We start from the raw sequence: 27988 nt of genomic DNA, 5'->3' as shown, positions 1-27988 counted from the left end.
TGCGAGCTGCCGCCGCGCGGAGCAACACAAAATGGCGGGCGGTAGTGTGCGCTGCTTTCTGCGTTGGTGACTGTTGCTCGTGATGCGGTGTATTTTTCATTGCGGTAGACGCCTTGTGTCGTGACGCGATGCGCCTAGTTTAACGCAAACATGAAGAAGATCGTCCTGAGGCCCGTCGAAGGCGGACAAAAGACAGTGGAGCTTAATATCGGCAAAACCATCATTGGCCGGGGACCCCTTCTCGAAGTAAGTCGCCGATCGCGCCTGACTGTTCGTTTCTCAACTGCGCGACGCGCTGCTGGTGTAGTACAGATTTGCGCCAAGCTTCGATCGTGGAACATGCAATCTGCTAAGTTCTCGCAGTTGCATGCAACCCGATACGCCTGAGCGTTTCTGGAGACCCCTGTAAAACAGCCCAGATCCATTACGGCGGCGTCCCCAAATTTTTAGTGTATTTTTTTTTTTTATGTGCATAGTTCTTCCTTCACGGCAACAGTGTGGCGGGTGACTGACCGGACAGGCAGGGCTGAAACAACGCGTCTTGAGTTGAGCCGTTCCTTCGACACACTGTGGTTTGTGGTGCAGCGCGGTTTTTCGCTGGTCCGATCTAGTATTGGACGGGATCGCTATCGCCCAGGCCTCGAACGTTGGGATAAGGTGCATCGGACACGCGTGGAATTCCCGACGCTCGACTTGCCTGTTTACTTGACCCCGACGAAACCGGCGTTTTAAACTCGCATCGCGTATGCGGTGCACGTATGGTTCGTGATGACTTAACAGGATAAGTCGCTTTAGAACCTTCGGAAAAAAAGACAAGTAAATATTGGGAAAGCATGCAGTGATGTCTAAAACATAGCCGACATCCACCGACTATGCGCGGTGTGTTGAAAAGGCTGATTCCTTCCCTGCTAAGCACCTGTTACGAACATGCACCAAAAGTTTACACCAATCACAGTTTTAAATAGCGAGATTCCGCTAGCCGATGTTTCGGTGTCTCGATAATTACTTAAACTGATCACTTCAGAGGCAGAGGCTTGCCTGAAAACTGCCCCACCTTCGATGTGCATGATAACTTCCATATCACTCCCTTATCACCTTTTTCTAATATTTTCATACAGTGCAGCGACAAGAAGGTTTCCAGAAACCATGCTGTCTTGGAAGTCACACAAGAGGGCGAAGTCTTTCTCACACCTGTGAGTCTTTTGTGCTCACATTGAAGTTGTGTGCTGTTGTGTGGAACGAGTAAGCGTAGGCTGCTTACCATCCTGCTGCTTGTTTGAGTGAATGCATGCAAGCTGAGGCCTTTTGTTGGTTTCTGAAGCGTATTGGCAATGATTGTGATGCTCTGTTGCCATTTCTAAGGAGAAGAAAAAAAAACCTACTATGTTTTATTGCTCAATAAAAAGAAGGCACCAGTGCTGCTGAAAGCATTCTGCATCCATTAACGTCACATATTAGATGTTTTCTATGTTGTAACAGGTTGTTGCTGAATAGGGTTGATTTATTGCTGGCTATAATGTTTGTGATGTTGGAAGCATAAGTTGAGAATGTTTTGAGTAAGTGATGCTTGATTTGTTTTGTAATTGTACCCGGAAATCGCACCTCAAGCATATTAAACATGTGTCTGCCCGGCTGTTTGTAACAGCAGTTATTTCATATGCACAATGCCTCCTGTAAATGGTACTCGTAGTCTCAACACTCGCCAAGCTACATTCAACAAGATTTTGACTTAATTTGCTGCAAAAGCTGAAAGCCCATGATCCTAAGCTGTATACATTGCTCATGTGCAACTTTGCATGCTTTAATTTAAAGTGCTATTAGAGTTATGGAGCTGCGCTGAAAATGGGGCTACAATAGGATGAGACCATTTGAGGCAACTAGACAGTCTAAGCGTGTGAAGGCATGTCTGATACGTTTTCTATTTTGCTGTGTAGATGATAAAATGATTAGAAGAACAGATAGCTGGGTGAGGTGGTTATGATCTATTGTACAAACAGCACGGAAAGACTAGGAATGAAACGGAAGACTGTGTTCTTTCCACACTGTGTTTACCATGATAAAATGAGGTTCAGAGAGTCATTACTGGCCTCTCTACATACACAAAGGCAAAAAGTTTATTTCCTATAGTTGCAAAGCTAAATCACTAGAGGAGAACACGGATTAGTCTTTATAGAACCCAGCATGGGACTAACTGCAATGTGAGCACCTATCACAGTAGCATTATGAGGCCATCATCTCGTGTGCAAATCAGTTGTTGCAAGTAATTTTGTCTTGTACTCAAGGTGTCTTTCTGGCATTAGAAACCTGCGGAATTACAGGTTTAGACTTGGCATCTTCTAGTTTGCTCCGACTAGAAAGCCCTTACTCTTTGATAAACCTTCTCTGAACGAACACCTTTCTGTTTCCAGACCCATGTCAACCCTTGCTTTTTCCAAGCACAAGGCAAAGGGCCGTCGAAAGTTATGAAAAAGGACAAACAACAGCTGCTGCAGTCTGGTGACTCCATAGCGCTGCTGCCAAATAGTTACAAGTACATTGTGGAAGTAACCAACTCATCGTCATCTTCATCCATGTACGTCATGCTTGAGCAGTTTTGTTCCCTTTTCGGGCATTTTTTTGTCGAGATAGTTGCTGGTTCAATACATTCGTAAAGTGCACGACAGCAGAGTCAAACTGTTTCATTACATACATGCTGTATGACTCTCATTTGCTGTGATTGTATCATCAGGCTTACAGTGATTATCAATTTCCATTTAGCTCAGGGTTTAGCTCAAGTTCGTTCTAAGAGTACTTAGGGCAAGCACCTAATGGTCTATGTAGCTTGTCTATTAAATTATTTCTTTATTTCCTCCTTAATGTGAACCTTAGTGACCAGGAGCTGTTTGTTTGTTTGTTTGTTTGTTTGTTTGTTTGTTTGTTTGTTTGTTTGTTTGTTTGTTTGTCATTCTCTCTTGCTGTGTGCTCTTTGTTTGAAAAGGGAAGAAAGGCAATGAGGTGCATCATGTAAATCGGGCATTCCATTGGTTTGTGGGGTACTGGGATGGCAAATTATATTGGCCTTTTAGCTAATAGTGAAGTTTGTCAGTGCATAAAGGTGTTATGAAACCACCTGAATATTGCTATAGACACAATTTTTATGCATTACAGTGTACTAGCACCCTTTGCTTCACAAGTCTAAAGTCTACCCATGTTTTCTTGATGTGTGTAGTTATGTTTGAAGCTTATTTGTCACTCGATATTTTGCACAGAAAAATGACATGGAAGTAAGGTAGGGTATCATATTTTTTCATTTGAGCGGCGTCTCATGTTTTGCTTGAAGTACTTATCCTTCTCTTGTGTGGCGCTGCATTTACAGATCAGCAGACCTGAAAGAGTCCAGGCCTGCCGACGATGCTGACAACAAGGACAGCATTGGTGAGACAGTTATTCACCGGGGCTTGCTTGAATCACCCTGCTGGAACATGAGAAATGCAATTTTTCAGTTTGTCTATTAGAAGAGACTGAACGCAAAAGCCACCCATCAAGTGTATTTATGCAGGGAGTCATTTGAGTCTCCGTCGGTGCACTTTTTTTGTTTGTTGCCATTTGTTAATATGGACGTTGGGAAAGAAAGGGAATGCAGGGGCAATAATAAATAAATGGTCATCTTTGATTCACTATCTCACTTGGTTAGAGAAGAGGACTGGGTGGGGAGATGGAACCGAAGTGTGAAGGCAGCAAACTCATATTGCCTTGTTATTTTCTGTCATTGTCAAAGAGCATTACAAACATTACAAAACACTGACTAGAAAAAGTAGGCAGACCAGAACTACTGTTCTTGTTCGGCTCTTTCCTTGTGCATGTGTTCTTTCAGGCAGTTTGACCGTGAAACTGTAAACACTTGTCCAGTTTACCGTCTTGCTTAGCCTGTTTGCAGTGTTGATGTTACTGACTGCGTTTTGTTACATTTGAGCACTGGTCATCAGCGTGGTAGGATTAAAGGTGCACTGAAGAGGATTCTGAACATGTCTTTTTGCCGCGGGAACTCGATCTTCATGTTCCTACCATTCTTAGAAACCGTGACTTATTGCCCTGTGTGGCCGATTTCCCTAATTAAATCGAATTAACATCCGGCTCCCGCCTTTTTTTTTTTTTAATTCTCCCCTTACGGTGGGCGTAGTCGACCATCGCGTGAAGTGCCTTTCAGCCAGCTCCGTGGAGGCTTTGCTTTCGCTTTATTTTCTTTTTTAGCTTTCCATGAATAAATAGTTTCATTCGCAGATAATATAGCCTCAAAATTAGCCCAAAAAAAAAAAATACGCGCGGACTATTTGCTACTACGAACTACTACGTATTACTCCGCCGATGGCAGAGCGGCAAGCCACCACGGGACTGGGTGCAAGGCGCTCCACGCGTTGGTCGACTCCGCCCACCGTACGCGGCAGAAGTTTTAAAAAAAGGCGGGAGCCGGACGTTAATTCGATTTAATTAGGCAAATCGGCCACACAGGGCAATAAATCGAAGTTTCTAAGAATGCTAGGAACGTGTTGATCGAGTTCCCGCGGCGACAAGTTCAGATTCCTCTGTAGTGCACCTTTAAGGGGAGATGTGGGGATCAGATCGCAAAAATTGCGAAAAAAGTTGATTTTTGAAAAGTACACTCTTTGGCATCTCCAATAATGTTTCTATGTTTACTGAAATATTTCACAAAAAAATAAACTTTAAGCGCTCCAAATAAAGGTATTTGTTGGCATCTACACATAGACAGTGTGTGCTAGCTTAGAACTTTCAGGCTTGTTTTCTCGAAAGTTTGCTTTGAGCTTAATACCTTGCTTGTGGAAAGCGTAGCACAGCAAAGGGTGCATGGATTTTTACCCCGTTTGTTTTGTTGTGATCTCTGCAATGTGGTCTGCGTCAAGACAGTCTCAGACTTACCATTTAGGCTCACGTTTTTATTACATGGTAATTAGAGCATGGTACATTCTAGACATAAAAGATGGTGCATATTGTGTCCTTAAAAAAAAAACAAATTTTTTAAAAAATTTAAGAGTCTTTATTTACACCACACTTCTTAGTAAATATTAAAAGCATTTACAGACCTGTAGCATGGTTTTTTATGATGCTAGGCTTTCCACAAGCAAGCAACATGGGGACAACATATAAACAATGGCAAAAGGGAACCTACTGAAGCTGTGATTGTGTGATGCTGTTCTAAGCCAGTCTGCCAGATTTCATCACTCCAAGTCGAAAAATAGAAAAGTTGCCATCGATCCCCTCATCCCCCCTTTAAATGCTCGTTGAATTCTGCAGCCGAGAAGCCGGCGACAGCAGTCATTCCATCTGAGGAGGCGAAGAAGAATGGGAGCACCGAGGAGAACCACCACGTGACGACATCCGCCACCACCAAGACCGAAAACGGGGACCGGGGAAGCTCGAAAGAGGCTAGCCCCGAGGCCGTCTCCAAAGCGCCACCAGCGGCGGCGGCGCGGAAGGGTGCTGGCAGTGCCGCTGCCAAGGCGAGCGACGATGGCGAGAGCAAGGCCGGGGGCACGAGGACGCTGCCACGTTGGCTGCTGGACAGCGCGGCCAAGTCTTCGTCAGCGCCGGCCAGCGGCAGAGCCAAGGCCTCGAGTGTGCAGAAAGGGAAGCAGGCCACCTCTGGTGAGTGGGTAGCCTGGTGCAGGAGCAAGCTAGACTCTCACTCTGGTATAGTGCTCACTCATCATCATCATCATCATCATTTATTTTACCCTTAAAGGCCTCTGTTGAGGCATTACATAAAGGGGGGGGGGGACAAAGCAAATGCAACTGAGAATAATACGTTAACACAACAAAACATAATGCAATACAATAAAATGAAAAACGATCCATCACATTACAACGTTGGTCAGTAATGAAGGGCGCAAGGCTGAATTAGGCGGTAACAACAACAACAACAAGAAAAAGAATAAGTGTAGCTGGGTGAAGTTTGAGACAAATGGGCAGTACCTTTTATTCAGTACAGTGATTAATTAATGCCTGTCGAAATTTAGTACCGTCGCGCTCGTTAAAAATGTGGGTATGCCTGCTTCAGTACCTTTAGATCGGTTTTGCACAAGCGCCATCTGGAGGTGGAAGCTGTGTGACGCCAGGTGACCGGTTGAAATTTATCTGGAGCCCACCGCAGTGGCATCTTGTTGAACTCCACATACCATTCCATGTTGTATCATCTTCCCTGGAATAATGATTGTAAGCGAATGTTACAAAACTAGTGCTGGGAATTCTCAGAATTGGCATTTACACTTTCAAAAAGCAGAAACGGGTGGCTGTGCTAGATTTAGAGGCAGCGGAAGTTGCCATGCTTTAAACTAACGTGATCTGAGATGGTAGCGGCGTTTGCCTCCCCTTCCTTTTTTTTTTTTTTACCAAGAGAATCCGTGCAGTTTAATCCATGCTCATTTGGGATTGCCTACTGGGTAGACACTTGCAGAATACAAGCCTTATACTGTGCGAGACGCTGACTGTCCTCAGAGTTTTAATGCTTTCGTTATAACATGTGAACCTTTTGGGCAAGTTTGAAATTCTAGAGGCCCGTGTACTGTGCGATGTCAGTGCACGAAATTTCCGGAGCCCTCCACTACGGCGTCTCTCATAGCCTTAGTCGCTTTGGGACGTCAAACCACATAAACCAACCAACCTATTCATTTATTTTATTTATACTTATTCCTCAAATCCTCCATCACTGGACACTAAATGAAGGAGGGTGAGGTGCAGCTGTTTTGGTAAATTGCTGGTCGTAATTACGCGCAGTGACAGTCATGAAACATGAATTCATGTGCGCAAGAATAAAAGGAGCAGCAGACAGTGCATGTACACCCTTCCAGTTTTTTTTTTATAATGACATGTGTTGTATTGCTAAATGCAGCGGGTAAAACTCTTCAATCGGCTACGCAGCTTGCTTATTCTTGCAGCAATTGTGCACATGACATGGCAGTTAATGGTTCCTATTTTCTGATAATGTTTTAAGGCGAAAGCCTTTAATGTCTCATCGTTGTAAGCAGCAGTTGTCGACAGAAATGTCACGCTTTTCAATTGGTCAAAACGGTCGTGACGTCACAGTGCGCCAATTTCAAACGGCGCCAATTGTACTTTGGCTAGTAACCATGCAACCAATTGAAGGGATCGTATAGTGATGCTCCAAGTAAGTGGGACTGAGCTTAGTTGATTGCTTAATTACCCAATTAGCCTAATTAACTTTTCTAGTCAGGCCATATAAATAAATAAAACCGAGTAGGAAATTGGTCGAGGTCGGGAATCGAACCCCGGTCTTCGGAGTGCGAGACGAACATGCTATCCACTCCACTCCGCCATGCCAGCTCAATGGTTTGGAATGAACAAAGGCGCGTCTAGTGAATACAGTGTCTTCACTCACTGCCATCCTCCTCCCTTCCCTTCCAGGGAGGTTTAGGTGTCCACTGAGATATGAGAGACAGATACATTTCCTTTCCTCAAAAACCAATTTACCAATGAGCGAGGGGAGGCTTAGAACCACCAAATGGGCGATGTTCTATGGACTCCCTGGCAGCGTTGAGGGGAAGCTTAACATCTTAACCACACATCAGTGACCGCACTTTAGGTCAAAAAAGTGCACCCCTCCCCCACCCCTGAATTTTGACGGGTGTCCACTGAGATGTGTAATTTCCTTTCCTCAAATACAATTTTAATTTTCTTCATTATGAGCCATCTTTGTCTTTCTTCTTTCACTCCCACTTCCTCCCTTCCTCTATGGTGCAGCTCAGGTGTCCACCAAGATGACAGAGAATTACTGTGCCATTTCCTTTCCTCAAAAACCGTTGCGTTCATTAATTAGTGACTTGTCATCACTTAGTAATTAACACTCAATTACATGTGACGCTACCAGTGCTTTCGCCTCTACGCACTTTAGACAGTCAAAGTGCCCCCTGAATTTTTAGGATGCAGTGCTTGCTTCCTCTGGGTAAGCGACCACTCTGAAGTGGAAGTGGCAGCAAACTTTTTAGGGTAGATGCGCCTCAAGAATCATCGCAGTAATTGCTGCTTGTTTGGCATTTTGTCGCAGCAGATGATGCACATTTTCAGTCATTTCTGACTGAATCAGGCAAGTAGCTTGTTATTTAGAAAAAAGGGGCCATTAAATGCCACGTCATGTCTTAAATTATAGCATGAATACAGCAGTTTACGCGTTGCATTTAGCGATGCAACACGTGTTGTTATTACAAAATTGGAAGGGTGTAGGTACGCCTGCTTAGTCGCGGCTTGTGTAATTTTTGTGCAGTTCTCACTTTTTGCTACCTTCTTTTTGTTCTTTTAAAACGGAACACATTTGAGTTTGTAGCCTTGTACCCCTTTCATTGCCTTTGTTTCACCTGATTGGTAGATCCCAGCGATGGTAGCTACATGACGTTGTTTGATTCATATTCGCTATTTTACATCAGCCCGCAAGTCCCTATGATTGCATGGCAAGATAGTTCAGGAGGAGGAATTTTTTTTTTTTTCAGTTGGACGCAATAAGCACTCACAGTTGCTGTTCAGCGTTTTTAAATCCATGTTTTTCCCACTGTTAAAGGCACGCTGAGGACAAATCCATCCAAATTTTAGTCTTGGCGAAAATTGGTCCCGTGGTTCTTTCTGGCTACGTTAAAGGGACACTGAGGAGATATTGAAGTTGGCTTGTATCGACAGAATACCAGCTCCTGATTACAAAAACGCCACTCATACTGACAACAAAGCTCTTGTAACGTAGAAAAGAGAAAGAACCAAAATACAGGTATCGCCGCCACAGGCCCAACTCGCAAGTACAAGCATGATGACGTCATAGGACAAAACAGTGTTGCTAGAACAAATGGTTCTAGCAACACTAGGACATGAGAAGCCACGAATCAGTGAGGCGCAGCCAATGCATGCGCAAATCTCCTTGACGTCGCCAGATGGTGCCACATATCCGGCAGCTACGCACGCGCCTGCAGCATAGAGACCAATCAGCGCCAGCTCACCAGCATAGTGCTCCCGGTATTCCGCTAACGGTAACAAGGTACACGGTATGCTAAAGGTGTCTATTTGTGAGAACTTCGTTGACGACTTCTAGAGCGGAATCCATCGTGACGCTGGCAAAATGCCGGTGCAAACATAAACGAAGCGGCGGTAGCGACGGCCGCTATAGCCGATAGATGCTTTCATCGTGCGGCTGGCGGTAGCTTTCTTTTCGGCTGCTGCTAGGCCGCACTGCTGGCCGCCAGAAATCACAGAGTCTGCGTTACGTCATGTGCACGTCATGTTTCACGTCACTTAGTCCTGTGTCGTCATAAGAGAATCCCAAGTTTGAATCAGAGCGGCAGGAAAAACGTTTTCAACTTCGAATCCAAATTTTTTAGAAATAAATGAATCTTTCACTGCCTGCCAAGTGTCAACAGAGCCATGAAATGCCGAACTATCGGATTTCGCTATAAAAAAAAATATTAATAGAGCTCTCCTCACTGTCCCTTTAATGTTTGTGTTGTCCCGTGGTTCTTTCTGGCTACATTGATGTTTGTGTGGCAGCAAATTCAAACTCATGATGTCAAGACTGAAAAGGCCTCTGTGATCACTGCAGCGAATTGAATGGCAGTGTAGCCTGGCCTCAGTGATACGTGCGAAAGAACTGTCTCGACATATTGCAGTTTGCTTGCAAAATTGGCTGGCAGTGATGGCGACACCTGTATTTAATATTTTGATCTTGTCACATTGCAGTTGCAGTGGTTGCTGTTACACTGGAGCCAGTATTTGCACCCTAGGCTCTTGCCTATGTGTCGGGAAGGACAGGTCTTCTTGTTGAGCAATTGAAACATTATGAAACTGTGTATTTGTTCTTCTTTGTGTAATACAGGACTCTGCACGAGGAGAACTGAAGCCAGATGGCTAAGTTTGATGTAGTTCTGTCCCTTGTTTTTGAAAGTGACAAAGCAGTGGCCCTTGATGTCAGTTGTGGAACCCTGTGTATACAGTGGAACCTCGTTATAACAGAACGAAGTAATGGATATAGTGAAAGAATGGCAGTTTCCCTCTGAAGTTCGGCCAACATAGGCTATAACGTAGTTATGGCTAGAACGAAGCAATTGCCAGGCTCCTTCAACTTCGTTACAGCGTGGTTCAGCTGTAACTGAGAACTGAGGGCTCTGACTGATACGGAACTTGCTGGTCAACAAATTGTCATGCCACCTGTAGCAGTCAAATGAACTACTGAGGGCTCCTTTTGGAAAAATCTAGGTGTCTGTTGTTGGTGATGCCATAGCCCATTGGTGGGTCTGTGTGCTAGCTTGCAAAAAATGGCCACAGGGAGCACCTGCACTTCGTTTTGCAAATAGTGCGATTACAAATTTTTTAAGCATGAAATGCTTTTAGCTCCCGTTGTCGGCAGTGTGGTGACGTCACGCCGAGACCGACAGCCAACATCCGGGCTCTGAAACGAGAACATCCGGGCACCGTACGAGACTTAACGAGATTTGACGAGACTCTCTAAGCCCTCCTACGCGACCGGCATGCAAGCGCCGGTTGGTCTCGAAACGAGTCGCAAAAGATAACTGCTGCCAGTGCCTTCTCAATGTTTATCAAGATATCAATCGAGCTGTGCGTTTGACAATGCACGGAATTATAATTTCCGATTTCTAATAACGCGTGCAAAAAGCACATAAATGCCACGATACACTTCGTTGTCATACGTGATCTCTTAGGGGCTTCGCACAGGGGCCCAGGGGAGAAGCGCAGCATTCAAAGGGCAAGGCATCGCGCCCAACGGCCCTTCCTTTACCCTGTACAGTGCGTTTCGGGTGTCCACCGAGATGACATTAGGCCCGTAAACATTTCATGCTTACTCTACTCTTGGTTACTGGAGAGGCATAGATTTTTTGTATAGCACTGCATTTTTGTTACAGTAGTTGATAAAGTATTCTCCTTAAAGTGTTACCCCCTCACCTGTGTTTTTTCTTTTTTTATTCCTTTTATTTTTCTTAGAACCGACGAGCCCCAGAAAGGGCGCAAAGGAACCAGCAGCCAAGGCCCGCGGAAGGCAAGCCAAGGTTTCCGAGAGTGAGCCAGAGAATGAGCCCGAGGACCAGTCAGAGGACGAGGGTAGCGAGGAGGAGTCTGAGGAAGAGTACAAGCCCAAGAAGAAGAAGAAGCAGGAAGAAGAACGGCGCCCTACTGCCCCAGCTCGCGATCGGAAGGGTGGTCGATCCTCGAGGCAAAACCGGGGACTCATGCAGAAGATCTCCTTAGGTGAGTGTTCTGCAGTGGCAAGGAGGAAGCACACTCAGAACAATTCCTTGTGATTGCTCCTCTTTCAGCGCCTTCGCAACATTGGTCTGTGTAGTCAAACCAAATTAAACGAACCCAGGTAGAGCGAATTGGGCTTATATCGAACAGCCCCACCGTGGTGGCTCAGTGGTTATGCTACTCGGCTGCCCCGAAAGACGCGTGTTGGATCCCGGCCGTGGCGGTTGAATTTCGATGAAAGGTGAAATTCTAGAGTCCCGTGTACTGTGCAATGTCAGTGCACGTTAAAGAACCCCAGGGGGTCGAAATTTCCTGAGCCCTTCACTACGGCGTCCCTCGCAGTCTGAGTCGCTTTGGGATGTTAAACACCATAAACCAATAAACCAACCTTATATCAAACACTCGAAGCTGTTTTATCATTGTCCATGTGGACTATACTTTCTGTAACGAACTACACAGTGGATATACCGAAATGTGAGTGCAAGCAATTTATCAGCTCCAAAACATGTTGCATTGTGTGTTCAAAGAAGCCCAACCATTAAATGCTGTCGGCATGGCCAGCTGCCGGCATTAGAGAAATCCGCAGAAAAATTTTTTCTTCCCATGGAGATCTTGCATTTCAAACTGAGGCCAAGCATATAACAGCTGGAAATAATCATGTTGGCTGCATCTGAGAATTTTCCTGTCTTTCGTGGTTTATCTGAGGGCACTTCTGCTAGAAGGTTGCTGTGTTGTTTCATGCTTTTGAGCATGGTAGTGTTAGTAATGTATAATCATGCGATGCCTCTCTTGTGAGCACCGCAGGTCCTACTCCAGACTGGTGTGAAGATTAAAGTTTTTTTAAAGCTACAAAAGCCGATTCACTGCTGAAGCCCTCACCTTGACGAAATAAATAAATACTATTGCCATGACAGGGATTCGAACCCCGCAGCGGCGCGAACAGGTCAGCTTTGCTGGCCATTGCTCGAGAGCACTATGCTATCACCGCAACCAATCACGGCTAGTGTTAAACTGCAACACAGTCTCGCACTGTGCTTGCACATTGTTGTCTTCATCAATTTTCATCTGCGGCGTGAGCAGATCAGATTGGCTTATAACGTCGATCAGAGCTTTAAGCTTAATCTGGTAACTTCGACTGATGCACCGACAACCCAGCAAAGTAAAACCATGAGCCAATAAGGCTGAACACATGCTTTCGCACGTCTGCTCGGTTTAAGGGGGGAGCCTGGTCTTGAAAAGAAAATTTTATTAATCTAGTCATAGTTATGAAATTTTCAGGGCACATGTATTTTTGTGTGCTGATTCTAGATATGTCATTTAATTTCATGTAAAACAGTTCCTTGAGCACTTATGCACTTTTTATGCAAGTATTTTGCGAAGAGTTTTGAAGAAAATTTGTTGCGGGAAACTTGCTGAAATGTATGCCATTGGGTTCTTTTGATACCAAGGAATGCAATAAGGGTAAAATTATCATCCTGGCTATCATAGAACTTCAGTTATAGGGTACTGAAGTTGCCACTTTAGAAACAGGAATACACACTTTCCTTCTCATTTCTGAAGTGACAGCTTCAAAACTCTATAGCTTAAGTTCTATGATAGGCAGGAAGACAATTTTACCCTTATTGCATTCCTCAGTGTCAAGAGAACCCAATGGCATACATTTCAGAGAGTTTGCCGCAGCAAATTTTCTTCAAAACTCTTCGCAAAATAGTCACATAAAAAGTGCGTAAGTGCTCAAGGAATTGTTTTACTTGAAATTAAATGAGATATTTAGAATTGGCACTCAAAAATACATATTCCCTGAAGATTTCTTAACTGTAACTTCATTAATAAAAATTTTTTTTTCAAGACCAGTGTCCCCCCTTAACTGCATTCAAACCCTACCATCTCTCTCTCTCTCTCTCTCTCTACCCCCCCTGTGTGTGTGTGTTTACGTTTGTTCTTCGTGGTTTTCACCTGCAGATGATTTCATTGCGAGTGATGACGATGAGTGGGACAATAGCTCCGATGAATGGAAGCCGAAGAAGCGGCGAAGACAGGCGGACGACTCCGGCAGTGACTGGGAAGAGGAGAACCGCCGGACCAAGAAGACTGCTGTGCGCTATGCTGCGTCAGACAGTGAGTCTGCCAGTGACTGGGAGCGTTCAAGCCGCAGGAAGAAGGTGGGTGGCCATAGTGTCTTTCGCCAAGTATTGGCACCAAACAATGGCGGGGGGCGTTTGTACACTTTGAATTTGGTGTCTGTCCTCTATGGCATGTTATGCAAAAAAGTCCTTAATTCCTCGCCAATTATCGCTTCCTCCTTTCCCTCAGTGCTGTGACATCACTGATTGTTCTCCCACAACATGCATATATGACAACTACAACTAACGATGACAGCAATGTAAACTCTAGGGCAGTGGTTCTCAACCATGGGTTTGTCGGATGCCGCCATGGTGGCTCAGTGGCTATGGTGCTCGGCTGCTGGCCCGAAAGACGCGGGTTCGATCCCGGTCGCGGCGGCTGAATTTCGATGAACGCGAAATTCTAGAGGCCCATGTACTGTGCGATGTCAGTGCACGTTAAAGAACCCCAGGTGGTCGAAATTTCCGGAGCCCTTCACTACGGCGTCTCTCATAGCCTTAGTCGCTTTGGGACGTTAAATCCCATAAACCAAACCAAACCATGGGTTTGTCGGGGACGCCTTGTGGGCTGACCCGAGTGATTTGGGGACCGAGGTTGGGGGGAAGGGGGTAAATATTTGCAATGTGAAAGGGGCACTGTTTTTTGATTCACATACATGAAATGGACATTATTCATTGCCACGCACAAGTACCGCATCAGAACGGCCCCCTTACTTTGCTTTTGCTAGCTCGTCAATTCGTGGTATGGTTGCTTAAACATACAGTCGAACCCGGATATATCGAATTCGAAGGGGATCGGAAAATAGTTCAATATAGCGAAAATTCGATATACAGATATAGGCTAAAACTGCACTCCCGATCATAACAAATTGTGGCTTACCGTTTGGAACAGCCGCGAATCACATAGTATGGGCGCGCAATGTGAAAGCGCTTTATTTCGCGGAAAAAAAAATCACTAATTTTGGGCTGCTTTTTCCCCTGGGAAACGAAGTTCAAAACACTGGCCTCGATCTTCTCGAGACTGTCCAGGTGCGAGAGCACAGTGCCTTCCATTTCGCCGCAACAGCGCCGAATCAGGCTAACGCTGACGCCAGTTCAGTGGCTGCGCACGGACGCGTTTCTTCGACAACACAGTTGCCCTCGTCGTCGCTGGAGTCGGCGTCTTGAACGCCAGCTACCGCTTGAACTTCGCTGTCAGCGTTAAAGTCCTCAACAGTCACTTCGGACGGAACGGCGCCCAGAAAATTGGACAAGTCGCGAAACGCGTCGTCCAAGCACTCATCGTCATCTAAATCTTCCGGACATTCATCTCCGGCCACTTCAAGGCCTGCCTTGCAAAAACAGTTGGCTACTGGGGCCTGCTTCACGTCGCGCGTTGAAACACAGGCACACACAAAAAAAAAAACGCGAGGCGCAGATGGAGCGATAAGAGCGAAGCCTATGCGAGCGGCAGTCAACCCGGCTGCGAAGGAACGACAGAGGGAAAAGAAAGAGCAGGGAAGATCGGCGCTCTGGGCTTCGTTTTTTTTTTTGTTTTTTTTTCTGAGCTCTCTTTTCCCCAGACCCACGATGTGCCCACGAGCGACCGTTTTCTCTCTCTCTCTTTCCTCAAGAAGTGTGGTCGCCGCGCGTCTCCATGCGGCGCTCTCTCTTCGCTGATCTCCAATGACCTTGACGGAGCACACGCCGGCGGTACAGGAGGAGAGGAGGAGCGGGAAAGCTCGCGCCGGTGGGGCGCTAAAACGGGGAACAAAAAAAAAAAAGGCCCTGCGCCTGCTGACTGCGGAAATGTTCTCCGCTGAGGCGGCTGAGGACCGGACAGGAATGTCTTTGGGGAAAGTGCACCTTCCAGGGGCGCGGCGCGGCGTTCGATATATCCAATGTCCGGCGAAAATGGAATTCGATATACAACGCAACTGTCCTATACTTTTACATAGTATTCTCAAGGGGGTAATCTGTGCGTTTGATATAGCCAATAATTCGAAATATGCGGGTTCGATATATCCGGGTTCGACTGTATAGCTGAATGTCTACACCGATGTTCGGCCAGTTGCGACACTTGCTTTTCAAGCAAGCAAGTCTTGATAATACATTTTCATGTGCATATGTTGTTGATAATTATAGCAGCAACCTTACAATCTTTTCGCAGAGCAGGGGAACCATTTAAGCTATCCCCTAACTAATCGTGTAAGAGGTCCATAGTGAAAACTCTGCCTTTATTTCAACATTTTCTGGAAGCTCCATCAGCTCATTTTCAGCACCAACGCTTTCACGAGTAGAGCCAGTTACCACTGCCCGGAAAGGGGTGACAAGTCTTGTCTAGAGCAGACTCTGTGAGGTAACTCGTTAGGTGACACCTGTATGTTCCCAAGTGTGCCATTACTGTCTCTTGGTGAGCTGTGAATACTGTTCCAGGTCTTTTAAAGTTGGTCAGATATTTAAATGGGGAATAGTCATCTCTTCCCACCGGCTCAGCCAACCTTGAAGTTTCTTGCAGAAGCCCCTCACTTTGTAACTGTTTTATACATTACTGCAGTGCAACCCCTTGCGTTCTGGAGTTTAGGCGATCGAGCTGCTCAAACATGTCACACAGATGGGCATGCTTAGTGAGGAAGGAAAGGTCTTTGAAAGTCTCTTCCAGCCCCCTGTCCTCTGGTAGAAAAATGCTTCTTGCTTCCTCCTGGAGCTCAGAAAACCTAGCTAGCACTCTTCTGCATGGCAGCCAATGCATCTTCATGCTTGTGTTTGAGCTCTTCACAAAGCACTTTGAAAAGTTGACTGGCCATGGACCTTGCTTTGGGGTTGTTCACAACTTTGGCAGCATGCTGCTTCACACTTGGTAGTTTTTGCCTCGGTTCCTTTGATGCCAAAGCCTCCCTGTGAAACATGACCGAACTTTTCACTTGCTTGACAAAGTCTAGGAAACCTGTTAATCTGCCAGCTATTGCGTGGGTACCATCAGTGCACATTCCCACACACATATCCCAACTAAGTCCGTGCAGAACAAAAAAACTGCTAATAGCATTGAAGAAGTCTTGACTTTTCACTGTTGTTTCAAACTGTGTACACAAAAGCAACTCTTGGGTGTTGACCATGTTATCAATGAAACATGCAAACCCAATGAGCTATGCACTACCATACATGTCAGAGCTCTCATCCAAGACAAGAGAAAACTTCCCTGTGGACTTCAGTTATTGAGTTATTTGATTTTGCACATCAGACGCCATTTCTCTTACTGTTTGTGCAACCAAATGATTTTAGCATGGTATTTTTTCACATGTTCTCACATGCTTATTTCTAATGACAGAGCCGGCAGCTTACTTTGTGCAAGACGGGATCAGTGTCTCGGAGGTGCCGTGAGATTTCATCAGTTTGGCTATGTGATAGCTAATGATGTAGCTTGCTTTTACTACCGCTGGAGAGCAGAAACGGGTCTTTTATAGTAAAATTTATGCCAAAGGCTTGGGTCAGAAATGCCAACATGAAATAAAGTGGTCTGCAGGCGCATTGACCGCGGCATGCGGCGTAGGTGCCGATTGTGTGTAATGCACTAAGGCAGTGAAATGGATTAGCAAAGTGTAATTTTACAGTTATGCACCTCTGAAAGTGCCTGCTGTCACGATCACAGCATGTGGAAAGCCAGCAGACATGCTGCTGTCAGTTGACGAATAAAGCATTGGGGGCCTGTTATTAAACTGTCTAATAGTGCGATCTTAGTTTGTTTGGGTGTTCAGTTTCTGGGACATCACTTCGAAGAAGTCGATGTCCCTGATAGGCTGCATGCTTTGAGCAAAGGTGGCGGACTGTTGGCACGAGGGAGCTTTGTGCAAACACTTCACCGCACAAAATGCATTGCCATTGATTTCTGCAAGCCTGAACTTTAGGAAACTAATCTTTGTACCCTCTTAACTTCGACATTGTGGCGACACTCAGCGTGCGTCATGCCAGGTGTTAGCGTGTCATGATCGTCAACACAAACCTTGTCAACACTTAGCAAGAGGAAGGGTTCTCACTGTGTGCCACCTCGCATAGCACTGTGAAAGGTGTGACACTCTGTAGACTCTACTGTTGAATGCAATGCGGCCACAATGCACGGTGAGCGCTCACGCTTTGTAGACCCCTGTTTGAGAACCACTGGTAGGACCTTTTGATGGAAACTTGCAAAGATGTGTAGTTTGGTCGAAATTGCGCCATTCCCATCAGTGCGGCATGTTGGTGGATCAACTGAATCTGTTGCAGTGTCACTCTCGTGGCCTTTGCTGAGCATTGCTAGCTAGGTGCTCTAGGCATAAAAGTGATTTATGACAGTATGCAGTGGTGCATTGCTATACTTACATTCTTCTTAGAATGTTTGCATTAAAGCATCATGTTTTCTTAGAACATAGAACAGGAGAAAGGGAGCAATGTTGAAAAGCAGCAGTTTTAAAGAAGGCACCTTTTATCGCATTTTTGGGAGCTCCTGCTTTCTGTCGAGTTGTCTTCACCGGAGCATGAGAACGTTTACCTTTTCTTTCTTAATAACGCCGCACAACGTGTGAAAGCTGTCAGCCTTTGGCACTTCTGTTTTAGTTGTTAGTGTTCTGGCGTTGGAAATGTTTGCTTGCTGTTGATTTCTTGCTCAGCCTGCAACGAGGACACGGAACAGGCGGAAGAGGTCGACCTCTGAAAGCGGCAGCTCCGAGGAGAGTGAAGAGGCGCCTGTCAGGAGGGGCCAGAGGCGCCAGCCTGCGAAGCGGCCCACCTGCAAATATGGCAAGAAGTGTTTCAGGTCAGCACACATATGGTCCACCAGTGCAGTCACCGGCTTTATTTTTCTCTCTCTCTCTCCTCTACGTAGAGGCATTAAAGGGCTACTGAAGCGGTTTTAGAATTCGATAAGTTTAAGGTTGCCGAATGTGCGAAACATGCAGGTAATGCCTGCAAAATCGTTTTGCTCTAGCATTTTCAATGGTAGCGTAATCGCCGAATAAAGTCGGCGGCGGCGTTCAGGCTTCTCTGAAGTACACAGCGACGGGCAGTGGCCCCGATAATGACGTCACGTATGACTGCAGTACATTTCCAGCAAAGAAGCGGTAATTCCATGGAAGAGAACCGACGCCATCGAAGGTGAAACTCACGATGCATTGTTTGGTGCCATCTGACGACACATAGCTGCATGCAGGCGTAAGCAGCGGACATCTGAAATTTCGGCGACAATGACGTCACTGCCGAGTTTCTCCGCACTCCTCCAACGTAGTGAGAAGAAGCCTATACTGCGTCGCGGTTTTTAATCGATGATTATGACACCATTTTAAATGCTAGTGCAAAAATACTTTTCATGCTTTATCTAGAAGCTTGATAGATTCCAATTCTCGAATAACCTCGAATTCTCAAAAAACCGTTTCAGCTTCCCTTTAAGGGTGCTCTGAACTTGGGACATTGTTATGCATGCGAGGCTGATCTTCAGATTTCATGCTTTCGTTTGGCGCCGAGACAGAAAAGTGTGAACAGATTTTTTGTAGCAAGAGGCAATGAAAAAGTGTCGCATAGAAGAGTAACATGACTACACGAAAGCACATAAAAGACAGCACACAGACAAAGAATAACGGTAGACAGGCGCTTCTCATGTTATCCTGATCTACTAGAAGAGTACCAATTTATGCCAGCTTATGAACGAGAACCTTGTGTTGCACGCTGAGTTCTGTAGAGAGTTCAAGTTGAAGTGATAAAAAAAAGGGCTAGAGATAAAAGGCTAAGTATGTGTGCGTGCATGCTTGCATGTGTATGTGCAAGAGAGAGGGAGTGGGTGTGTGTGACTAACTCATTGAAGCCACACACCTTCCAAAGCCAGTACACAGCACTCAAGCCACCAAGAGCATGCAGCATGTTTGGTGCGTGATGAATGCGCTCTTTGGGCCTGGTCAGTAATACCCGTGCCACACGGACAGATTTAATGCCATTAAGTGCTTACTGCCTTAAGTTCGAATGGCATTCGTGCGGTGCCACACGCATAAATTTAATGGCATTCGCCTTACTGCCATTCGCGACCTACTGAGTTCGCCACAACTCATTCGCCCGTGCAATGTGTACTCTCGTTACCATTCCGCACGCAGAAAAGCATGCAGCTTTGTTAGTAACAACTTCCTAACCAGTAGGAAATGGTTCATTCTTAACTTTGAGTCAGATGAAGCATCTATACCGCATTGCCGATGCGAAGAGCGCCATTTCAACCCGCCTTATTGCCAGGTACCCTCTACTTATGTGCTGACGTGCGAGTTTATGGCTACTTTTTCGACTTGTAAAGCAGGAACGGCCGTATTTTCTGAAAAATCGTTTTTACATTACATTTGAACAACATTCCCGATATATTGTGCTCATTAGGAATGTTTATATTCAGATGAAGCTTTTGACTCCCTTGCAAGCGTGTCGTCATCGTCACTTTCGATAATGGCATTAAATGTGGACGTGTAGCACCAACTCCGAAAATAATGGCGTTAAAAAACTTAAGGCCTTAAACATTTACTGCCATTTCTTGTGCGCGTGTGGCATGGGTATAACATTTTATCGGAGCTTCAAAGCGCCCTCCGTGATGGCCAACAATTTTAACTGCATTTTCCGTTAATTTTCCCGGGGTGCAGAAAAAATGCACAGCACGTGAAGCAGTTTAGTCACCCCAAGGACTCTGACTACGAGGGCTCCTCGGCTGACGAGGAAGAGTCCAAAGACGAGGAAGAAGCAAAGGACCACACCGACGACAGCGAAGCGGAGAGTGACAGCGACCGCGGCAAGAAGGCCTCCAAGCGACCCGCCGCTACTGCTGCCAGCAAAAAGCGCACCAAGCCACTGCAGGAAGAGAGCGACCACGACGAGAGTGGAGATGAGGACGACAGACCAATGTGCCGATACGGGAAGGAGTGCTTCAGGTTAGAGGGGCCTTGCTTGTCGCACGAAAAAGGACAGATCAGACCTTATTTGTTACACGAGCAAGTAAGAAGAACATGGTATGGCATGGTGCATACAAGTAGCTACTACCCTTGGACTGAACTGAACCTTGTAAACCTACTGGCCTACCAACACTTACTTTAAGGACAATGCACTACTACCCTTGGACTGAACTGAACCTTATAAACCTACTGGCCTACCAACGCTTACTTTAAGGACAATGCACTACTGCCCTTGGACTGAACTGAACCTTGTAAACCTACTGGCCTACCAACGCTTACTTTAAGGACAACGTACTGGAGGCTTAATTATGTCTGCATAATTTGTGACTGGTTGAATTGTAAATAAATCTTTGCTTTGGTTTGAAATTGGAAGTAGTGAAATTTAATCTTAGTTTCCATAACCATTGTCTTACCCAACTTATTGTGTGAAATTGTTACTTTAAGCATACTACCTTTCCTAAAGCAGTATTGAGTGGAAGTTGCACTCACCTTTCATTGCTGCGATCCATTGCATTGCGGAACTATAGGCCTGTATTTCAGAATTGTTTTTTCTCGTTGTACCGCTCTGACTGGTCTAGTACTTTGAAGTTTTGTTTCTTACTCCTGCTGTAACTCTCTGCGAACTGACTTATAAAAACCACATCAAGTCAAGTGAGAGGCCGAAGGGTGTGCGGATGACTCAGAGCAGGGTGCAAGCACAGCACAAATCAGTAGCATAAAAGCGTGAACAAAAGATGCACCTTTCGTCGTAACTATCAAAAAAAAAACTTTGCATGGTGCGCATGTGTGTCGTGTTGGCTAAGGTGCTTGTGCAATGTCCTAACATTCTATGTTGAGAGTTTGGTGCGCGGCCTCGAAAGGCGAGGCAAAATAGAGAGACGGAAAACACAAAGTCTTGCAGAGCCCACATTTCATCTCAATACTTGTTTGGAGTGGATTGGAAGCTACAAGAAGGAGGCAGTGGCTTGCATACCTGCACGGTTGGTTCGTCGAAAAGTGGAAACACCAAAGTGCTTTTATGCCATGCAATGTCAGTGCCTGTTCAGAAACTATAGGTTGTCAAAATCGGGAGGGGGGGGGGGGGGGGGGTTAGCCTGTGTAGCCATGGTTAGCCATGGAGGCGATTAGCCTGTGTACTGTGCAGATGTCGGTGCACATTAAAGAACCCCAGGTGGTCTTCCAGGGCCCTTCACTGGCGTCCCTCATAGCTTAAACCCCAATAAACCAAACTAAACCAATCAAATACAATTTTCATTTTTCTTCACTACTGCCCCTCTTTCTCTTCCTTCTTTCACTTCCTCCCTTCCTCTACTAATGATGGATGGGAGACAGTTAACAATTTCCTTTCCTCAAATACAATTTTCATTTTCTTCACTACAGCCCCTCTTTCTCTTTCTTCTTTCACTCCCACTTCCTCCCTTCTTGTGTGGTGTGGTTGGGGTGTCCAGGGCAATGTTGCACACCTCTTGTGGCCACAACAACAACACAAAAGGGTGATCCAGGTGTCCACTGACCCAGGGAGCCAGTTATGGGGGCTTCCTTTCCTTAAAGGGATACTGAAGCAACATCTGAAAATTGAACAAAAACGCTGAAAATAGATTCTCGGAATGTGATTACATGGAAATCTAGTCGTCACTGCGCATATTTATTTTTCAGTGAATGGTGTTATTTTTGATGTTTCATGAGCGCGCGCCAAGCCCTCCCGCTCCGCACGAGGTGGAAAGCGTGACGTCATGGCACCCTCCCACGGCGACAAATATAGCGGCACCCTTCGATGCATGAAACCTCGCTTCGGACTGGTTGTGTCGTTGTTACTGGCTTCTTCAGCGCGTTCACTGGCCATAAATGGGCCACCAGTCTTTCGCTTCATCTCCTGTTGCACATAAGAAAACTTATGAGTAATAAATTTGCTTTATTTTTTATTTAGAGTGATGATTCTGCCCCCTTTAGGCTAAGAGGGGTGTCGGTTTGCTGACAACAATGCTTCCCCTCCTAAACACCAGATGGCGCCACTAGTCTGAACATCGTCGCGCTCCTGTTTCAAAAGCGAGAATGCTAGAAATGGCACAAGGTCCGGAAAAAGTACCTGCATTTAGCGGACGTAAGCGTGCATACAGTTATGGTATGTAGACAGCATCGATTAACATTTTGACATATCTGTGTACGCCGTGAGCAGACGACAGACATGGAAAAGCCGCGAGTAGCAATGGCAATCGTGCTTCTGCGGGAACGGTGGGCGCGCGGGTGTTATGACGTCTAGTCGCAGCTTCCACAGGCGGCCACCAGGTGATGCGGCAATAAATCGTAAAAAAAAGCGTGTTATCCGCCCTTTTCACTAAAATGCTTGTCATATTTATCAATTTTAGCAGTCAAGCTCTTGTTTACATGCAAAAGAGCAGCTCCAAAAGTTTGGTTCAGTATCCCTTTAAAATGATTGTGGGACCAGTCAGTGCCATTGCTAATGAACACAGTGAACACAGAAAAAACAATGGAGACCAGCAAAAGGGGTGCCAAAGAGCTGCCTCTACAACACTACAATAAAAAAAATCGACCACAGTTGCCAAAGACAATAAAAACCGCACATGCTGTTAGCCCGCCAAGCGGTTTGGCAAGTGATTTGGGGAAGCGGCGGTGGGTTGACCAGAAGGCTTTCGCCAAGCACACTTAAAAATTTCTAAAGTGTCTTCAGTAATTTTTTTGCCTTCGCATTACATGCCCTGCCCAAGCCCATTTCTTCCTCTTGATTTCAATTAGGATGTCAATAACCCGCTTTTGTTCCCTCACCCACTCCACCCCCTTCCCATCTCTTAAGGTTACACCTATCATTTTTCTTTCCATAGCTCGCTGCGTTGTCCGTAACTTAAGCTGAACCCTCTTTGTTAGCCTCCACGTTTCTGCCTCATAGGTGAGTACCCGTAAGATACAGCTGTTGTATAATTGTTCAACCGAGTATATATAGTCCCATGTGCTAGTCTTTGGAGGCAACATGTGTCGCTACCTTGTCTTGAATCGGGACAGTTGTCCATATTTGAACTGAGGTTTTGTCATATCTGAGATAAGGTTGTGTGGAAAGTCTGTAGTTATTATTGACTTTCATAAATTTCATTCAGGGCGTTAAGGTTAAAGGGGTGGAGACACCAAATTTTGAAGCTATAAAAAGCCTGCTATGGGATTCCTATGTATGCAAGGGCAGTCACTGCCAGGTGTTGGACGCAACAAACGTTTAAAAAATATTTTAATTCGGTTCCAAAGATTACCTAAATGCTCACTATCACGACCTAGACCCATTCGCTAGCGCCATCAACCATGACGTCACAAGGGGTGTAGAAAAATAAAGTTTTAGTGACGTCATACCAAAATACAGTGACGTACGATGAGCGGGGCACAGCCGCGTGAGCGCAGTCGACGCACCAGCGAGCCGCGTTTGCTGCTAACCGCCACTCGCTCGGTTTGCGGCGCGCCGTTGCGAACAGCGTCGCAACGTCCGATTGCAGCTCGTTGCCTGCGTCCGGCCTGCTAGATGTCAACGGCGGGCCGCTCGCGGCAACAACGACGGGAAGCGGCAGCCAATGCGAGCGCGGAGAGCGGCAGCGTCATGATGACATAGGGCGCACTCCTTGGAGCCGGGCGGCCTGCGCCAGTCTTCGTGCCGAACGCCGGCATCTGAAGAACGCGATAGTATTGTTTGTTCACGTTCATAGCAAACCCTGGGATATATGAATATCAAAAATGCATCGTTTGTGACGATCGTTGGCAAATACCGAGTTCCTGGTAGAAGTGATGACTGCGATGCAAGCAAATTTCATCCCATAGCCGGTTTTGTGCTGCTGCTACCTGGTGCGGTTCGCCTGCCGTCTGCTAGCTCTGTTGCTGAAGACGTCGTGGAAATCGAGCATATCTTTTATTATGGGACGAGTTCACAGTAAAGGGGTGCCGAGCGGAGCACGTTTCTGAGCGCTGGCCAGTCCCGAAGCTCCCTCAGCTGCGGAGCCGATATCGAAAGCAGCTAGGCCTAGCGACGACTAGGGCAGTCTGGGACCAGCGCGCAGGTCGTCGGCCGGCGTTGCCGCAGGCAGTGTCGCTGCCGAAAGATCCACTTTTAGCACAGATGCATGCTGTCGTATCTCGAATCTAGAAAGCATCCTTTCTGGTGGCATGGCTGTTTGTATTTTCTTGTGCGGACGTGAAGTACGCCGAGTCTGCCGGCCGGTAGGTCAGCCTGGATACCGTCTGCCGACGTCATAAAAGCGAGCTAAAGAGTGTTCTTGACGTAAATAATAAACCATTGGACAAGAAATGTGAAAAAAGTGTCATTTTTGAGGATCGCTGACCAATACTGAGCTGCTAGTAGAGGTAACAACTGTGATATGAGCAAATTTCTCACAACCGCGCCTAGCAGCTGCCGCTGGCGCGACGTCGGGGTCCGGCTCGCCTGGCGCCCGCTAGCTCCGCTGCCGAAGGCGTCGAGGAGATTGACCATACTATTATTTTATTGTGAGATGATTCTGTTAACACTACAGCTATTTGTGAAAAGTAGGCCTTTTATTATAGCGCAGGCGACTTCCGAAGCGCCGGCCGCTTGCTAAACAGGCTATAGGCCTAGCGACGACCACGGCAGCCAGGCAGCAGCAGAGCTCGTCGCCCGGAGCGCCCGCGAGCGGTGCCGTTGCCGAAAGCTCCCAACATAAGCAGACATGCTTTGTCGCTGCTCGAGTATAGCTGGCAGTTCTGATAACAAGGCGATCTTGTCTTTTCTTGTGATATTTGTACACCATCCCAAGCAGCGCTCAGGTACTGCTGCACGGCAGCGAAGTGTGACACCGGTTGTGGGCGCAGCTTGGGTAGAGCGGCGCAGCGATGCTTACTGGCATTTTGCAAAGTGTTTCGCATCCTCACGCGAACCCGCGAAGGCGATATTAGCGTGCGAACAAAAAAAAAGTCGATGTCCTCACTCGTTGGAATCAGATCTGTCAGAATCCGAGCTGCTGGGACTAGACGTGCAGTTGTTTGTTTTCATATGCGCTGGTCAGCACGTGTGTGGGAAAGCAGACGATGCAGCAGTAGGTGCGTCACAACTTTTGTGGGCCCACGTGACCAAGCGAAGCAGTTGATCTTCCCCCTCTGTGACGTCACTGTACAACTCGGCGTTCCGAAACCGAAACCGAAAATCGTTCACCTAAAAATGCTATAATAAATTATTCACTGTGAATATATGAATCTTTGAGTGTGTATCATGCTTCCTGGAGCCATAAGAAACGTTTGCAACTAAGAACGCGCGAACCATAAATTTGGTGTCTCCACCCCTTTAAAGGATCTGGTATTGTAGCGCACAGTTCTGTGCCATTCGACAAAACTTCGGCATAAAGCACACCTACGCATAGAGTTTGGGTAACTGGCGGAATGTAAAGAGCGCCTGGACAGGTGTGCTGAATTTGGTGTTTCTTCGTTTCGCAGAAAAAACGCCCAACACTTGAAGAACTTCAGGCACCCCGCAACAGGCAAGAAGAAGGAGTCCCCAAAGCAGACAAGCAAGAAGGGTAAGTGCAGAAAGTTTCTGCCATCACATTGAGCTGGCTGCTATTTCGAAAGCGATGGCAAGCATTTGAAGGCAGCAGCTTATCAGATTCCCACTAGTGATGATGTGCGAAATCATGAAGTGAATCTGAATCAACTCTTCTTTTTTTTTTGCCTTCATTGTAATGCATTGTCTGTTCTCTGACGGCTTATACCGTTTTTGAACTACGGATTTAGTGTCGTTTCCTATAAGTGGCATCTTTCCAAGGTGATCCATTTGGCTTTTGTGGCTGTTGCATGACAAAAACTAACTTCGTTCACAGTGGACAATAGTGCTGGTAGGAGTAGTGCCATGTGAAAATTGTCGATCCTTCAGCATGTCCTGTTGGTCGCTGTCCACTCAGTGTTGCTCTGTTCTCTCCCCGCATTGTCGGCAGGCTGCCCCCTTACTGGGCTTGCCACTAGATGGCACTAATGTTCTTTGCATAGCACTAATCAGTGACCGGTTCATTGGTTGCCGTAGGTGGAGGGCTAGTTGGGCTAGTTAGGCTAGTTGGCCTAGTTGGCTGTCAAGTTAGGTATGGAGAGGGCATCGCAGCACTGTTTGGGTGAGATGTGACATAGTTCTTGGTGTTCAGCCACATCAAGCAGTTACTTGGCCCTTTCTCAAGCAGTGTTAATCTTTTGCACATATCACAAATTTGTGCTGAAGGAAGGCAGCACAGTTGTTCGGAAGAGTAGCATGCAAAATAGTGCATTAGGTGCTGCATTTTGCTGTATCTGCTGACTTGCTATCCAGCTCCAGAAGTAAAGCTTAAACACGGTAGTTTTTGTGGCTGAGGATGTTCAGCACTAGAAAGTTGCCATAATACTAGTCAGAAAAGGCTGGTATCTGTCATAACCGCAATGTGCGCTGCCCTCACGGTTTAGGCTCATTTGTACTGATATTTTGTTCCCGTTTAGTTGTAAGCGTTCTTTGTAAAGTCCACCTTTCCTTATTGGTCTTCTCATGTCTCAGACATCTTCTGAAATGCCTTTAGTTTTTACAGGAACAAAACGAGCTGGAAAATAAATCTCTGCGCCAGCGGATACCAATCATTACTGTGTCGTGCAGTATACTCCGCATCGACTTGAAAAACTACTGGCAATACCATTTTTTAAACGGCTCTGTATAACGTAACTGTCCTGGAGCCTAACTGTCCTGGAGCCTAACTGTCCTGGAGCCTAACTGTCCTGGAGCCTAACTGTCCTGGAGTCTAACTGTCCTGGAGCCTAACTGCCCTGGAGCCTAACTGCCCTGGAGCCTAACTGCCCTGGAGCATAACTGCCCTGGAGCATAACTGTCCTGGAGCATAACTGTCTTAGAGTTAAGCCTTCTGCGGTGTCTATGCCAACATTTCGGAGGACAGATGCCATTAATAATTCACTGCCACCTTCGGAGCTCTGTTCTAAGATCTGGCCGGCAACCCGTAGCCCATAAACTGGGTTCAACTCCTCTTCAACCGTAGAGTTGTGCCAGAACACAAAACCCTTTTGCCTTTACCAGCAAAACCGCGGAGGAAGGTGAAAGGATCGTCGGAAGAAGAGGAAGAAGACGAGAGAGGGGAACAGTCGGGCGACGAGTACGAGTGGAAGGACGACGAGGACGGCAACAACGACAGCAACGAAGAGGACGGCAGCGAACAACAAAAGAAGGCGACCCCTGCCAAGCGAAAACGCACAGCAGAGCGTGCAGCCTCCGCTGCAGCCGATGACTGAGTGCCCCCTGGTGGTGACTGGAGTGCCCCCTGGTGGTGTGCAAGTGCGTGTGTGTGCGTGTTTGTGTGTCCCACCATGGTGTTTAGTAGCTGTGCAGTGCTCCCATCCCCCACCCCCAATTGCAAAGGCGTCTCGTTTCTTCCCTCACACAAGCCCCGTCGTGACGGTTCGCGCTTCTGCAGTGGTGTAATGTGCAGTCTTTCCCTCTCGCTGCCTACCTTTCCCAGTTCTTGTTGAACTCATTGAAGTCCCCCACTTTGCGAAGTGACTGAGAAAGTGTCTTGTGCAGTTGGTTAACCCCCCTGCTAAAAGTCGAAACCATGCAAGCTGTGACATTGTTCCCATCTGTCCGTCATTGCTTCCTGTGTCATTTTCATTGCCCTGCTTGTACCATAGCTGCACATTTAGTTTTTTTTTTACACAAAA

The 27988-nt window shown here is 46.4% G+C and overlaps 2 protein-coding genes across 5 annotated transcripts in view; both read left to right on the top strand.

The window, feature by feature from the left end:
• Nucleotides 1-27988, top strand: part of LOC149332560 (MAP/microtubule affinity-regulating kinase 3-like) — a 634516-nt gene that overhangs the window by 369894 nt on the left and 236634 nt on the right. The window lies entirely within an intron of this gene.
• LOC149332564 (uncharacterized) lies at nt 44-27895 on the top strand. Of its 3 annotated transcripts, none has more exons than XM_089558186.1 (11): nt 44-246; nt 1119-1193; nt 2409-2572; nt 3356-3414; nt 5290-5640; nt 10984-11247; nt 13207-13406; nt 17990-18135; nt 19985-20269; nt 25745-25827; nt 27351-27895. In XM_089558186.1, the coding sequence occupies exons 1-11, from the start codon at nt 151-153 to the stop codon at nt 27560-27562; spliced, it is 1935 nt and encodes a 644-aa protein (XP_089414312.1). In that variant the 5' UTR covers nt 44-150; the 3' UTR covers nt 27563-27895. The 3 variants fall into 3 exon arrangements, with proteins under 3 accessions (XP_089414312.1, XP_089414313.1, XP_089414315.1); XM_089558187.1 differs by lacking the exon at nt 27351-27895 and adding an exon at nt 26845-27332; XM_089558189.1 differs by lacking the exon at nt 19985-20269.

Source organism: Amblyomma mixtum, chromosome 8 (genome assembly GCF_055824585.1).
Source record: "Amblyomma mixtum isolate Tamu chromosome 8, ASM5582458v1, whole genome shotgun sequence".
NCBI lineage: Eukaryota > Metazoa > Arthropoda > Arachnida > Ixodida > Ixodidae > Amblyomma > Amblyomma mixtum.
The sequence above is the reverse complement of the archived record's forward strand: the minus strand, read 5'-3'. Positions and strand labels throughout refer to the sequence as shown.